Raw genomic sequence first — 15,574 nt, forward strand, 5'->3', positions numbered from 1 at the left:
CCGCTCCGCCTGGTCCTTCCCCGAAGCCCTGCGGCTGAGACTTTTCCCACCGAGTCACCCAGAGCCCCTCCTCCTACCATCCCACCTCCCGGCGGCCGGGGTGGGGGTGAGGGAGTCTAAAGCCGACCTCCCTTCGCATTATAGGTCACCAGAGTCCCTCTCTTGGCTGGACCAGAAGGGGGCGAGGGTCCACCGCGCTTCTCCTGCGCTGCTGTCCATCCCAGCTCGGCGGGTGGGGACAGACTCTTAGGTGGTCAGCCGCTGGCCCCAATGTGCGCTGACCGCGGCGTCCCTCCTAGAGGCTCCAGGGACCTATTTAACAAACTGGGGCTGGGCACCCTTCCTGGACGCCAGGGAGCGGGCGCGGGTTCGGCTGTGACCCACGGGCTGCAGCAGCCCCGCGGCGCGAGCGCAGGGCGCGCGTGGGTGTGTGTGGGTGAGAGTGAGGAGGGTGCGCTCGGGGCAGGCGGGAGGCGGACCCGCCCGGGGGCAGGTGGGTGCGGCCGGCGGGAGCCGGGGCGGCGGCGGCCACGGCAGCAAGCGGTTGGGCCGTGCGCATTTCCTCCCCGCCCCCTGGGCCTCGGAGCCCGCCCGCGGGGCCCAGTGCGCGACGCCCGCGACTCCGCGCCGCGTCCCCCCCGCCGCCACCGGCCGCTCGCGTCCCCGCCCGTCCATGTCCCTGCCCGTGGTGCTCCCGGGCTCCTGCTGCCCGGTGGCCGGGCTCTCGGGCGGGCCCCAGGCCGGGGGCCCGGGCGCCGCGGCCGCTGCTGCCCAGGAGCCGCCGCTGCCCCCGCTGCGGCCGCGCTGGCCCCGCGCCGCGCTGCAGCCCCCGGGGCGGCCTCGGTGCGCGGCCACGGCCGCCGCGGTCCTAGCGGCGCCGCCCGGGCTCTCCTCCCGCCGGGCCGCCGCCCACGCCGCCGCCCCGGGCTCCGCGCTGCTGCCCGCGCGCCCGCTCCTGTCGCTCGGGCTGCTGCAGCTGATCCTGGGTTGCTGCATGGTGGCGCTCAGCTTCGGGGCGCTGTCGCTGAGCAGCTCCCCGCAGGTGAAGAACTCGTGCCCGTTCTGGGCCGGCTCCTCGGTGAGTGCCTCGCGCGTGCGGCTCGCTTCGGCGGGGCCCCCCCGGGGCCGGGGGCTCCGGCCGGTCCCCCCCACGGTGCCGGGGTTGGGCTTCCAAGGCTGCAGGTGGGGGAGCACAGCTGAAGTTTTTTGGGGGAAAAAGGCTGAAAGAGAGTGAGATTCAGGGGTGAATTGGGTTGCACCTGGGCAGTGTCTGTGCCTCACGGGCTAAACGATTTTGTTGTCTTTGTCAGGCTAACAGAATAAAACAGGTCCCTAGCTCTTTCGAAGATTGGAAGCCTGGGGCTGGGAGGGCAGAAAAGTGGGAGGAAAATGATTAAACTTTTGGCCACTGAGTATTAACACTTCCCTGGCAATGTCGGCGAGGGGAGGGCAGGGATTTTGATGTTTTGTTCACTGATGTTTGGACAGTGCCTGGCACATAGCAGGTGTATTTGTAGGAGGGGTGAAGTGACAGGCGGACAGAGGCACATCACTTGTTTTGTGGCAGCTGACGACACATTGTAACTGTGAAATGTATCTGGCGTAGGACGGCTTCACTCTGTTTAGGGCTGAGTTCGGGAGGTAATGGCAGGCTGTGTGTAAACTCCGGCTTGTCCCTGGTCAGTGGAGCGGGGCGTAAGTACCCCCTTGGTTCCTGGAGCTACACAGGCTGCCGCACAGAATTTAATTCTTCAGAACCTGAACCATCATTATGCAAGATCTCTCCAGAGCCAAGGGAGCTGGGACAGCTAACTGGAGAAATCTGCCCCACGCAGGGACCTGGGCCTGCCTCTTCCAACAGGAAAAGCTGGTCTGCAGCAAAGGTGCCTGGCCTCCAAGAAAGGCTGCGGCCCCCAGCACCTGTAGCCACTGGGTGGCTACTCATCCCCTGCCTCATAATAATTTCACAGCTTCTAAGGCATCCATCCTCTTGAGGTTTGTCTCGGGTCCAGAGACTTGGAAACAGGTGTTTTTGTGAAGATCGTGGAAGATGAGTAGTTTAAAGTAAATGACCTTTTTATGGACTAACAAAATCTAAACGTGCCTATAGTTTTGACCAAGAGCTGTAATGAATATACGTTCTGAATGCATAAAAACTGTCCTTTTGTAGGTCCACACGTACCCAGATTCAAGACCAAATTTTAAGAATATAGAGAGAATTAATTGAACCCAAAGTGATTGTTTGAAAAAAACATCAAGTACCTCAAGTGTGGCCTGACATTTTATACTTAAAGTGATGGCAGTTAGCTCTCCTTTGGAAATGCTTTGATGCTAGATGATCTTACTGTGGTACAACCTATGCTTCGGTATCTGGAGTCCACAGTCTGTGAATCCTGTAAAAGAAGTCCCACGCTCTTGGCCCTACCCTTGTGGTCTCCTGTTGACCTCCCTGCGTGTTCTTTAAAACTCCAGGAGGAGGGGTCTTCCTGACTGGGTGGGGATTAGATCCATTATGCTCCCTAGTCCATTTGTCAGACTAAATTCAGCCAAATGGTTGGTGCATTTCATATTGGTGCACCCAATATTATGGGTCAGAAGTGAATCTCACATACATTTTTATGAATTTTCTCTTTGTAAAATCATAATCTCTTGTCTTCTCAAAGGTAGCTATTTAGGATTACTGAAAACTATTTTTTCCCTTCTAAAATTAAAATCCCAAATCAGTGTACTATTGTGAATTATTTCAGAGGTATGTTGACTCAGATGTCAATCAAGCCAGATGGAGTTGATGAAGTATTAAACCAAAAACAACAAAAAAAAAGAAAGGCCATCAGCCAGAAGAAGGGATGGCTGTTCGTCCCCTCCCTTGCCCCACCCACCCCAGCTTGCTGGCTGGGTGTGTCCTTGTCTCCAGGACCCAGCAAGCCAGAGCAGGAAAAGAATCAATTATTTGGAACTTAGTTTTCTTCTATAGATACATTTTTCACAGCCTGCTCCCCAGCTCTATATGCAAACTTACAGCTGTTCGTTATTCTTATTTTTTGTGGCCTGTTTCTAAGGTTGACCTTAGAATTTGCAAAGTGACAACAGAACCAGCAGATACTGCATCTCCAGAACAACTAAATATGATTTGAGGATGGCATTAGGCATCATGACGTTCTAGGTATTATAGGAAAAAAGTCTCACCAGTATAAATACTTGAATTTATGTATGTGAGAGAGATGTTGATTATTTTTTTAAATGCATTATGGAAAATTTTAAATTTATTATGACATTGCACAATGAACCCTCATGTATCCTCACCCAGCTCCAACTGTTGTTTCATCTGTACCTCTTCCTGGCTCTGTGTGTTCTGATAACTCTAGGGCGATGGGTATTCCAGGCAGGAGAGGAATTATTAGGTTAGTGCAAAAGTAATTACGGTTTTTGCAAATATTTTTAACCTTTTAAACCGCAATTACTTTTGCACCAACCTAATAGTTCCATCATGCTCCCTAGGCCGTTTGTCAGATTAACTTCCCATATTATTTTGAAGCAAATCTCAGACATCATGTCATTTCATGTGTTAATGTTTTAATATGTGTATATTTTTAAAAAGAGAACATAAACAATAGAGAGACAGCATAGAAGTGACCAGGAAGTCTTAAGAATCCCTCTCCACTTTTAATGTTTTATTATGAAATTTTAAAATTGCAACAAATGTAAAAAGAATAGTATAATGAACCTCCATTTTTCTGTCACCCAGCTTTAGTAGCTGCCAACACATGGCCACTTTATACCGACATCTACCCCTCCTTCTTAATACCTACCGGATTATTTTAAGGTAAATTCCGGATATCATAATTTCAGCCATTAAATATTTTTATATGTATTTCTAAAAGAAAGGTGGCTTAATAGTTAAAAGGGATTTACTAGCACATTGCAACTAATTTAAGAGAGCTAAACTAAGGTTTTTATGAAAAAAGCTTAGAAATTAAGACTTGAAGACTGCATAATTTTTTGAAAAAAATAAGAGCTTCACTGAGATATACAGGTAACCCCTTTATAATACGGTGGCTAGTTTCCTAAAAATGCCATGTTTTGTGAATCTGTGTTATACGAAACAAAGAACTAGTACAAAAAAGGGGGTTGGGTTCCAAACATTAAAAAACACACAATTATATGTTTATGATTAAGAGAAATATCTTTATTAAAGCAATTTTCACCAAAAGTATAACATTAAATTTGTATTAAATAATGTTTTCTTTGTCATCACTACTACTATGTTTTCCTACTACTGGGTCTTATATTAAATTTTGTTCTAGACACATTAGGGCTTATGTTCAGGGGATGTCATCCTGAAAAATATGCTAGGGCTTATTTTCTGGTTAGGTCTTATTTTCAGGGAAACATGGTAAGCACCATTAACGGAGGGCGTTTTCTTTTTGACAAGATATCTTCATCATCTGAACTTAATACTCCACGAACAAAATGGATTTAAAGTTCTAATAAATTTTAAAATTCTGCAGTCAAATCTGATACGACATCCATGCTCAAATGAAAAATTTCAAATGAGATATCTTTTGCTCTTAAAAGCTCTTATTACGCTCCGTGTTGTTCGGGGATTTCTCTAATTCTCAAGCCATGTTAGAGTGAAACCATGTTGTAGGATGCCATGTTGTACGAGGGTTTTCCCCAGTTCTCGAACCGTGTTATGGAAGTGCCATGTTATACGGGGGTTACCTGTAATTCACATCCCATACAATTCAACCATGTAAACTGTGCAATTCAATGAGTTTTAGTAAATTCACAGAGTTATGTAACCACCATCACAATCAATTTTAGAATATTTTCATCACCTCTAAAAGAATCCCTGTACCCATTAGCAATCACTCTGCATTTTCCCCTCACCTTTTTACCCTTAGGCAATCACGGATTAATCTGTTTTCTGTGTCTATGGATTAGTTATTCTGGAGATTTCATATAAATGGAATCATACAAAAAGGACCATACAAATGGTCCTTTTTGAGTGGCTTCTTCCCCTTAGCATAATGTTTTCAAGGTTCATCCATGTTGTGGCATGTATCAATACTTCATTCCTGTTTATTGCCAAATGAGATTCTATTATATGGATACACCACGTTTTATTTATCACTCAGAAGTTTTATTGGCATATGAAACTGTGTAGCAGTGCCAACTTAAGGCTAAGGTTACTTCAGACCCACGTAGGAACACAGTAGAACGATATCCTCATATTTCAAGCTTTGAATGACCATTATGTGCCTTAATCTACTGTAAACCAAATGGGCAAAACTTTTGGCTTCAGTAAAAATGTTGCTTGTATATTTGATACAAAATTAAATCAAGGGACAAATATATTCATTTGAAAGGACGATTGTGTTAAACACAGTATAGTTCAAGCATATTTTTCCATATACATTTCTGTAAGTGTTCTCAGCTTGAGGCTGAAATTTTGAAGCGTCCTTCACTTGTCTGAACCTTGAAGGTATATTTTATCTAGTTGAATACATATTTAAGAAACAACAAGTCCTATAAAGACTCTTTTGCATACTTCCAGCAAAGTGTTTTTAATGGACTCATTGTTTTCGAGCACTCTGTGATCATTTGTTTTCTTCCTGGTATCCTTGGTTAATGACTCATTGTTAGTATTACCGAAGTTCATGAAGCTAAGAGATCAGGTTGTGAAAACCACCTGAAGGTTGACTCCAGATGGATGGCAGAGAGAAGATCTCGACGTCCATGTTCAGGCCATGCTGTCTTGGCTCCCGATATGGGGGAACATTGTGTTAACGTGAGATTCCACTGGGATGACGGAAGACGCAGCCTACCATAGTGCATTAGATTTAATGAAAGAGTAGAGAGTTGCATTGGTTTGTGTCTCCTTCCAAAAACAAAATTCCTGACTCTGGTATGATCCTTGGGAGATAGTTCAGGCAAGTGTTAAGGAATTGGTTATTGTTTTGGGCCCTCCTCCGGGAGCCCGAATCTCTTTTATTGTCTGTATATATCCACGTGTCTGCGCTTGAAGTCGCTGACTGGCATTCATGGTCACCCATCTCTTGAGTCTGTGATTCTTTGGCAATATTCCAGTTCCTTATAAAGAAACAGACATTGGTGAACCTTAAGGTAAATCTTTTTTTAAAAAAATTGCAATGACAAAATGTAAAAAGGAATGAACGGTCCAAAGGTGGAACTGAGGCAAAAATTCTGAAGTCTTTACCAATTAATTTTTTCTGCCATAACCACCAAATACTACTTTAATATTTAAGAAGCATTTTGATTATAGTTTTTGTGATGAATTTCATTGATTTTCTTTGCTCCTTTATTTTACACGATGGCAGAGTTACACTGGTAAAATCTTGAGCAAGTCGTTGAGCCTCTCAGTCTCAGTTACTCATCTGTAAGATGGGTGGGATGATTCTTGCCTCAAAATTAATTTTGTGAGGGTGTAATTAGAGAACATTTAGGAGACTGCTTTGCTGCTGCGCCCTGGCACATACTAGAACTTCTATCCATATTTTTTAAACATCGAGGCAATATTTTAGTAAAGTAAGGTGAACAGGCCAGGTTTTTGTGGGACCTTCTGGTAACCATCATGTATACTTTAGAAATATCCAGTTGCCCACTTCCTCAGGTCTTTTTGTGAGTCATGCTGGACAAATAGGGAAGAATCAAATGTACACACACTTTTTATTTAATTGCCGGTGTAAAAGCTATAGACAAGATAGGTTATTGAGAGGTTTGATTAATGTGTGCTTATTTACAAGGTAAACATGGAATATTTACAACATGTCTCTTTTTTAAAATCTCTGTTTAGATATAGCAAATTTTGACAAATAATCCAGAATAGGGGTGGCAGGATGGCTCAGTTGGTTAGAGTGAGAGCTCTAAACAATAGGATCACCAGTTCAATTCCCACATGGGCCAGTGAGCTGCGCCCTCCACAACTAGATTGAACACAGCGAGCTGCCACTGAGCTTCCAGAGGGACAGCTGGATGGCTCAGTGGGTTAGAGCATGAGCTCTCAACCACAAGGTTGCCGGTTCAATTCCTGCAGGGGATGGTGGGCTGCGCCCCCTGCAACTAAAGACTGAAAATGGCAACTGGACTTGGAGCTGAGCTGCGCCCTCCACAACTAGACTGAAGGACAACGATTTGCAGCTGATGGGCCCCGGAGAAACACACTATTCCCCAATAATAATAATAAAAAAAAATCCAGAACATTTTTACCCGAAGGCATGTTAATGGATTAACAAAGAAAAACAGGAGAGTAATATTATATGCTTTTGATCTTAATGATTTGATCTTTAAACTGAAAAAATTAAGATATAAACTATATATGGTGGGTAACAATGATTCCTGCCTGGAGTATCTCAGAATCTTTTGCAATATCAGAAAAAAGAAAGGCCTCTGCCTCTTCCTAAAAGCTACAAGGAGTGGGTTGCAAGTGAGCAAAACCAAAATTGTAATGAATCTCATTATAATAATATAGAGATAATAATATAGAGAAAATAAGTTTTTGCCTGTTCATTCAGAGCAAGTTGCATCTTGCACTGGGTGGAAAGAATGCCGATGGAGTTGCTTTTTGCTGTTGATTATTCTTTTAAGAAGCACAGGATTAAAAAATGTGTTTAGGCTTCCATAGTCATTTTTGAGCAAGTTCATCTCCTATGCTTGACTTTCATTCACTCATTTATTCATCATCCATTCATTTATTCATTGACTCTTGCCATAACTAACTTGAGGAACCTTTAGTGGTATTTGAGTGAATATTCCCAGATTCAAACCCTCATGAGATTGCCAGTGAGTGTAAAACACAATTGAACAATTAATAGAATTATTGTGTAATGGGTGCTATGAAGGGCCATTGTTAAAAGACTTTCTTGACTTCCTTCTGATGGAGCTCTAATTACTGCTGCCACCAAAGGATGTAGAGGCAAAGCATATTCTGATTCCTGTTTTTTTTAAAATAAAAGTGAAATTTGTTTATTGTAGAAATGTTGGGAAATTCAGAAAGGAAAGGGCAGAGAGAATGAAAATCATCCATAATCCCACTGGAAACATTTTTAATGTGTTTCTTTCCACTCCTTTTTTTTTAAAAGTATAGTTGATATACGATATCATATTAGTTATATTAGTTTCAGGTGTACAATATAGTGATTCAACATTTTTATACCTTACAATGTGTTCACCCCACTAATTCTAGTACTCATCTGTCACCATGGAAACTTATCACAGTATATTGACTATATTCCCCTTCACTTTCTTCACCCATTTCTCCACCCCTTCCATTCTGTTAACCATCCCTTTGGTCTCTATGAGTCTGTTTTTGTTTTGTTTCATTTGTTCATTTGTTTTTGTTTTTTGTTTTTTAGATTCCACATATAATTGAAACCATGTGGTATTTGTTTTCCTGTCTGACTTATTTCAGTTAACATAATACTCTAGGTGCACCCATGTCACAAATGGCAAGATTTCATTCTTTTTTATATTCCACTGTGTGTGTGTATGTGTGTGTGTGTGTGTGTGTGTGTGTGTACTACATTTTCTTTATCCATTTATCTATTGATGGACACCTAGCTGGCTTCCATTATCTTTGCTATTGTAAATAATGCTGCAATAAACATACGGATACATATATCTTTTCAAATTAGTGTTTTTATTTTCTTTAGGTAAATACCCAGAAGTGGAATTGCTAGGTTGTATGGTATACCTATTTTTAGTTTTTGAAAGAATCTCCATAATGTTTTCCACAGTGGCTGTACCAATTTGCAGTCTACAATCTTCTTTTCTCCCTTCCCCAAACCCATGAATTCCACCCGTCACCCCAGATGACATGTGAGCATCCATTCCCTAAATCTTGAGCACTTAAAAGATTCACCCCCAACTGCAGTATTCTCGAAGCTTCCTCTGTCCTCCTTCCTCTGTTTTCCCTTTCCACTCACAGGGTTCCCAAAGGGTCTTTGGGCTTCACTGAGTTTGAAGAGTGGGAGAAATTGAGTAGAAGTCAGTGTGTGCCTTTGTTGCAGGGTTCAGGACTGAGGTGGATATAACTACAACTCCACCCTCAACTGGAAAGCATGTAGTTCCTTAAAGCCTCCCTATAAAGAAGGGTGGTTTGCGAAAAATCCTGTTGGGATTTAACATGGGTGTGTGCTAATTCTATAAAATAGTTCAAATGGAAATGGAACCTTTAAATATTTTGTCTTCCAATCCTTGAGTGTGATATATGTCTTCATTTTGGGGAGTCTTTATTTAATATTGCTCAGTAAGCTTTATATTTCTCTCTACTGAGGTCTTATTTTTGTCTCATGTACTTTAGATTATTGATATTTCTTATTTGTCAAATACATTTTGTACATATTTTTAAAATTATGTCTTCAATTTAGTGTGTCGCTTGTATATGCAAACTACCCCCTCCAAAAAAAGTAATAAAGATAGCTTAATTCTTTTGTATCAGAGACCCTTCATTTGAAATAACAGTTGTGTCTGTCATGATTTATAAATTAATTAGTTAATTAATTTCTTAATTCAGCACATCGATCCCTTTGAATTTAGCAACCTTGGACTTTATCCAACAGAAATAAAAAAGCACTGTTTTTAAGGATATATGTTCATGGATGTTTACTGCAGCATTGTTTGTGAGGGCAAAAAACTGGAAATAGAATGAATATCCATGAATATGGAAATGATTGATACATTAGGTACAGCCATACAAAGGACTATTATGTAGCCTTTAAATGGAAATACGTGATAGCTATTCTGTGGACATGAAGAGAGATTACCATGAAGTATTTATTGAGAGAGAAAAAGGAGAGGAGGGAAAGTATATTTTATGATCCATTTTTTTAATAATTACACCCCTGTGTGTGTGTGTGTGTATATATATATGTATACACACACATGTGTGTTTAGTGATAAGGGTTTAGAGAAAAATATGTACCTGTATAAAATATGTAAACATACTCAATTGTTAATGTGGAGGAAGGTGGGATGACATGGCTGGTGGGAGAGGAGAGAAGTATAGCTTCGGCATATCACTACTTTTATGGGCTGGGCTGGACATCTCACTTTCATGATATTATTTTGATGGAAAAAATGTGTTCCAAAAAGCTGAACCACAGGGTTCTGCATTAATGGAAACTGGTGGCATATCAAACACTAACTGATCATTCAAATCATATTTATAGTTGAGTGAAATGAGCAGTTTGTGTTTCCCTCAAGGGCAGTCCAATTTTCAGTTATGTTTTCACAAAAATAGTTGCATTTTCTCAGCAAAGCCCAGTAAACAGCAGGGTGGGCAGGCAGGGGGCACATTCGTCCACACACACACATGCATGTGTGCACACAGGGACTTATGCACACATGCATACACATGCACGGACACGTGCAAGCATGCATGCCCACACAGTCTGCAGGGTGGAGCCAGCACTGTGCCACGTTGTTTCTGAGGAATTGCTATCATCTTACTGGGGTAAACCTTTTGAGTTAGAAGAGACCCAGAGATGGTTTCCTTCACTTACCACGTTTCTAAGAAAGGAAGAGTGTGGACCAGAAAAGTGAAATGACTTGGCTAAGGTCATATAGATATTTATAAGCCAAGTGGGGAACCTGGACTCCAAGGTCTCATGGATACCAGTTCCAATTTGTGAGGTAGGTACAGCCTATACCCTCTAGACGAGCTGCGCTTGTCGTGAATGTCTCCAGGCAGAAATCCTTTAGAGTGGGGAAATATCCTATTGGATTTAAGATGGTTGCAAGGATGTAGTGCCTAGTGGGCAGACAGCTGATGGTAGGTTTGAACATAGAAAGGATACAAAGAAATTGTTGCTTATCTACCCATATGTGGTTTTGGGTCCTTGTTAGAAGTGGGTAGACTTGACCTCTGCTGGTTTGATGTTGTGGAATGATTTGCTCTCAGTCAGTAAATGCAGAATGGAGAACATTGCAAGTAGGCCTGTGTGCTTTGAATTTGAAGTAACACTGCCAAATCCTTACTGATTTGTAGTTAATAAACAGTAATAGTGAAATGGTGCATTTGAGTGGTTTTGGTAAAAAGTGCACTGGAAAGAAAATCCTCATGACTGCATTCAGCAGAGGCACTTTATTATACAAAGGGAAATGTGCTCAAGTGGCATCAGAATGCCCCTGGGCTGCATAATTAGTTTGATTATTCTTCAACTGCTCGGTGAAATGTGTTATTCAAAGGGTGGATGGTTTCCAATTTACGTTTTTTGCAAAATGCTGGTTCCTTTTTACCGAGGGTTTTAGCTTGTTTATTGAAGTGGTATTTTGCAACAGGAGATCTTCTCACCGGAACCCCTCCCCCTTTGTACAATACGTGCTCAGGAAAATTTATTAGTTGCCAGTCATGTGACAGGTACTGTGTTAGGGGCTGGGGACTCAGAAAGACAAGACAGGAATTCACAGTTGGTGGGCAAGATAGAGGAGATATTTGTTTTGGAAAGAAATTATATGTAGAGGGCTTCCAGGAGTGTAAGGGTGGTGGGATCAGTGAAGCCTTCTCAGAGGAAGTGACTGTTAGTTGGGGCCTTGCAGGATGCATAGGAGTTCTCAGGCAACTCGGAGGGGAGTTGGGAGGAGAAAGAGCACTGCAGTAAAGAGAAGCACAAAGCCTCGGAATGTCCAGAGCCTGGTCAGTTTAAGGAAAGATAGGTGTTCCTGGAAGGACGGTGTGTGGTGGGGAGGGCAGGGGTACATGGAAACCAGGCTTAAGAAATAGGCAGGGGAAGATCCTGAAGGCCTTATTTACTGTTTTGAGGCGTTTTCTTGTTCCATAAAGATGAATATCCACCTAATGAAGGGAGGATTGCAGCAAGACTTGCAGATTACGAGGTGGACTCTGACAACAGATTAGGTGCTACTGGGGGTACGGAGCCTGGATCAGAAATACTGATTCCTTCACTACCCAGAAGGATAGGCTAATTTCGGTCTGTATTCTTAGTTGACCTTAAGAAAAAACATGCACAGTCAGTAAAAAAGCTTTGGGGCCTCGATCTTGAACGATAGTCCAAAGTGGTCTACCAGGGCTCATGTAATCAGCAGAAATATTAATTAAATGTTTGAGTTAGAAGTCTTTGAAATGTAAGTATTTAAAAAATATTTATACTTTAGAGCCTGTGGCTTAGTTTATTAGAATTGGTCCCTGTTCTAGATTTATGATACTGTTTATCCTTGTAGGTGATACTCTCTGGAATCATAGGATTAACAACTTGGAAACGGCCTATGATACTCCTGGTATGTATTGTTCTTATAAATTGTTACCCTTTGTAAAATGTGCTATTTATGAAGTTTGTTGAAATAAACCATTGAAGAAATGCTAAAGCTTCCTTGTTCATTAAAAAAAGAGGTTAACAGGCAGCCAGCTGGATCAGTGGGTTAGAGCTCAGTGCTCATAACAACAAGGTCACTGGTTCGATTCCCACATGGTTCCACTGAGCTGCACGCCCCTCCCCAACTAGATTGAAAACAATGGATCTTGGAAAAACACACTGTTTCCTAATATTCCCCAATAAAAATTACAAAAAAAAAAAGAGTTTAACAGTGGACAATATTAGAAGTCAGATGTTCTCATAACAGTAAAGTAAGAGGATAATTTTGCCACTTTTCTGATTCAGTTTAAGTTTCTTATATACCCAATGCTAAATATGTGTTTCCAGTTCCAGGATTAGACCTATCGTAAAGATATAATTAAGAAAAAAAGTTTCTGGTGGACATTTTAAAACATATACAAAAGTGGAGGGAATAATATAATGAACTCCCTATACCAATCACACAACTTCAGTAATTGTATGTTCACTGATGGCCAGTCTTGTTCAGCTAGACCCTCACCCATTCCCCCACCCTCCATATTCTTTTGAAGCAAATCTCAGGTATTAATCATGAATACATAATTTTTTTATTGTTATTATGTTTTGGTTGGCCAACCTCAGAATTTCATTGCTTGTATTTTTTCTCATTTTATCACACAAATGTTACATTTTCATGATAATATAGACTTATTTGGTGACTTTATTTTTCCGTTATTGAGGTAAATTCACATAATAAAAAATTAACTGTTTTAAAGTGTACAATTCAGTGGCATTTAATGCCTTCCCAATGTCCAACCTTTGTTTTTATTTGCTATGTCCTTTTGATTCAAGGAATACTGTAAAAAATAGACAACCAATGGAGTTGCCAACTTTCAAGAATGAAGTAGAGGGTGTAGGAAATTTGATCTAAAGTATACTTACATTTTTTTCCCCTATATTTAACTTATTTTCCCACTTGTCTCCCATCCATTTTGAAATAGGGTTAAATCATTTTCTTGTCATTTTGTGTATATATTAATACTTAACAGTTTATCTTAAGCAGACCACTATTTGCTAGGTGATGGGTAATAAATACAAAACTAGTTAAATTTTTAAATATTAGGTTGGTGCAAAAGTTATTGTGGTTTTTGCAATTGTTTTTAACCTTTTAAACCACAATTACTTTTGCACTAACCTAAAACAAGGAGAAGAAGCAGATTGTAGCATGCAGTCAGAAAAATGGAGCCCCCTACTGTGTCACTCGATGGTCTTGAGTAACTGAAGCGTTTTCAGGCCCATAAGACAATGTAGGCAACATTTTACCAGTCTATCAATTATTGCATTTAGTGAAATGATGCTAGTATTTCTGGAGTAAATTATTGGTGTAACGTTTTATTATATTAGCAGGATAGGGAAAAATGGGTCTTTGGATGAGTTTTATGGAGTATGTTATGAGTACCTGAGGTTTGTTTTGCAAAGACTTTCTAGGTTTACAGTCTCCGCAGAAGAATTTTGGATGGTGTTCAATGTTTATATTAATATTTGGTTATAGGAGTCATCTTTTTCCATTGGATCAATATTGAAATGCTCAGTAATACAAACTTCAGGTATTTAAATTAAATTAAAATCAGAAACTCTCTAATGCTATTTGCACTTTGAAAATTCCAAATGGTGAAGAGACTATGTGTACGTGTTCCGGATAGATACGGAGAAACCCCTCCTTTTAAGACATTAATTTCTTTAACATATTTTCTTTTGGAAAAGTGCCTTATAAATTTATGATATGAGCTGAAGCAACTTTAAAAGAAAAAGATCTTAATAAAAAATGTTTCTTTATTATATTCCTTTAAATTTCTCGTCTTTGTTGGTAAGTATATGTACTTGGTAGTTTTAACCAGTTTGTACATCCTATGTGGTTCTCTGCTTTTTCTGACTAATGTTAAATTAATTAAGTTCATTTCAGTAAATATTATGTTTCCGTGTATGAGGCTATCACTTGAAATTGCTAAGGAGCATTCTGTTATATTTCGGTATTACCATCAGTGATAAGCCTGATAGACATCTGAGCTTCATATTTTGACTGTTATGGATTATGTATTTAGAAGGTCATGTCGAGACTGTTTTCAAATGTTAATTAACATCAGTTTGTAAAGAAGATAAGTTAACTGATGAGAATCGTAGAAGGGAAAACTTTCTGAATATGTCAATAGATCACTTGAGCCTTAGTCAAATCATAAAGGAAAAATCCTCAGTCCACGTGAATCTTAATAGTATATCCTTATAACCTGTGCCAAATGCTTTTGTTATGTTAAAAAAATGGAAAAAAAATCTTGTGATATAATGAAAAAAACTGGACAGACCAGAAACACTCCTAATTTGAGTTCTAGCCCACCCCCCAAAGGCTGCATAACTCTGTGCAAACCACTTAACTTTTCTGAATCTAGTTTTCTTTTCTGAACAGAGGGAATAATCTCAGGACACTAAGGGGTGGATCTAGCACCATCGCCCCACGCTTAGTGGATACCTTAATTTTTTGTTGTTGTTGTTTTGCCCACCCCAGCCCCTTCCTGAGTTTAGGGAATGCACCCTTGGATAATTTTCGGTGTGAGGCCGTGCTCCACGAGAGAAGCCAGTAGGCCCTGTGGGTCTGTTTCCTGAAGACCCAGTCTTGGCCGCTCAGAATTCCAGCCCTTCTCCCCTTCGTGTCCCACCCTCTGCCTACAGAAGCCCTTTTGACTCTTACCCAGCCAGGCTGTCTTACATAAACCCGGGACCTTCTTCCTCTGGCTGTTTGTTGGTCAGCAACTTTTCTTCTGGGTCAGCTTAGCAGTCACTTCCTGAAAGAGACCTTCCCTGACCACCTGATTACAGCGGTCCCTCATCCGTGCCGTTTTCCAAGTCCCATCCCTTAATATTGGTTTCACAGCCTGGAATTGGCCCATGTGCTGTTCGGTTGCAGTTGTCTGTCTCCCCCAGTAAATAGTCAGATCTGTGAGCACCGGGGGTGGGGGTGGGGTCTTGTCCATCTTCTTCACCCCACGTCCCCAGAGCCATTGTGCTCAATACACAGCTATTGTTGATGATGGACTGAATTTGGCAGTCAATAAGAAATTTAGGTCCTAGGTGAGTTCTCAGAGTTTCTCTCTTTTGTCTTAAATTTCTCTCACTTGCTTTTGTTCTCTGGAACTTTGTATTCTTCCCCTTTTAACTTCAGGATGGTTAGGGAGTATTTTGCTGGTGGAGATTGGGAGGGGGCTGGTGAG

At 41.4% G+C, this 15,574-nt stretch overlaps 1 protein-coding gene across 1 annotated transcript in view; it reads left to right on the forward strand.

The window, feature by feature from the left end:
• Positions 1-673: 673 nt before the first annotated feature.
• The window catches only part of ENTREP1 (endosomal transmembrane epsin interactor 1), a gene marked incomplete at its 5' end in the record, with an annotated part of 60,188 nt that continues 45,287 nt past the window's right edge, over positions 674-15,574 (forward strand). The window contains 2 exons of the mRNA XM_081067139.1: positions 674-1,078; positions 12,202-12,258. Of these exons, the coding sequence (XP_080923265.1) occupies positions 674-1,078; positions 12,202-12,258 (462 nt within the window). The remainder of the gene's footprint in view (positions 1,079-12,201; positions 12,259-15,574) is intronic.

Source organism: Rhinolophus hipposideros (assembly GCF_964194185.1).
Source record: "Rhinolophus hipposideros genome assembly, chromosome: 11".
Taxonomy (NCBI): Eukaryota; Metazoa; Chordata; class Mammalia; order Chiroptera; family Rhinolophidae; genus Rhinolophus; species Rhinolophus hipposideros.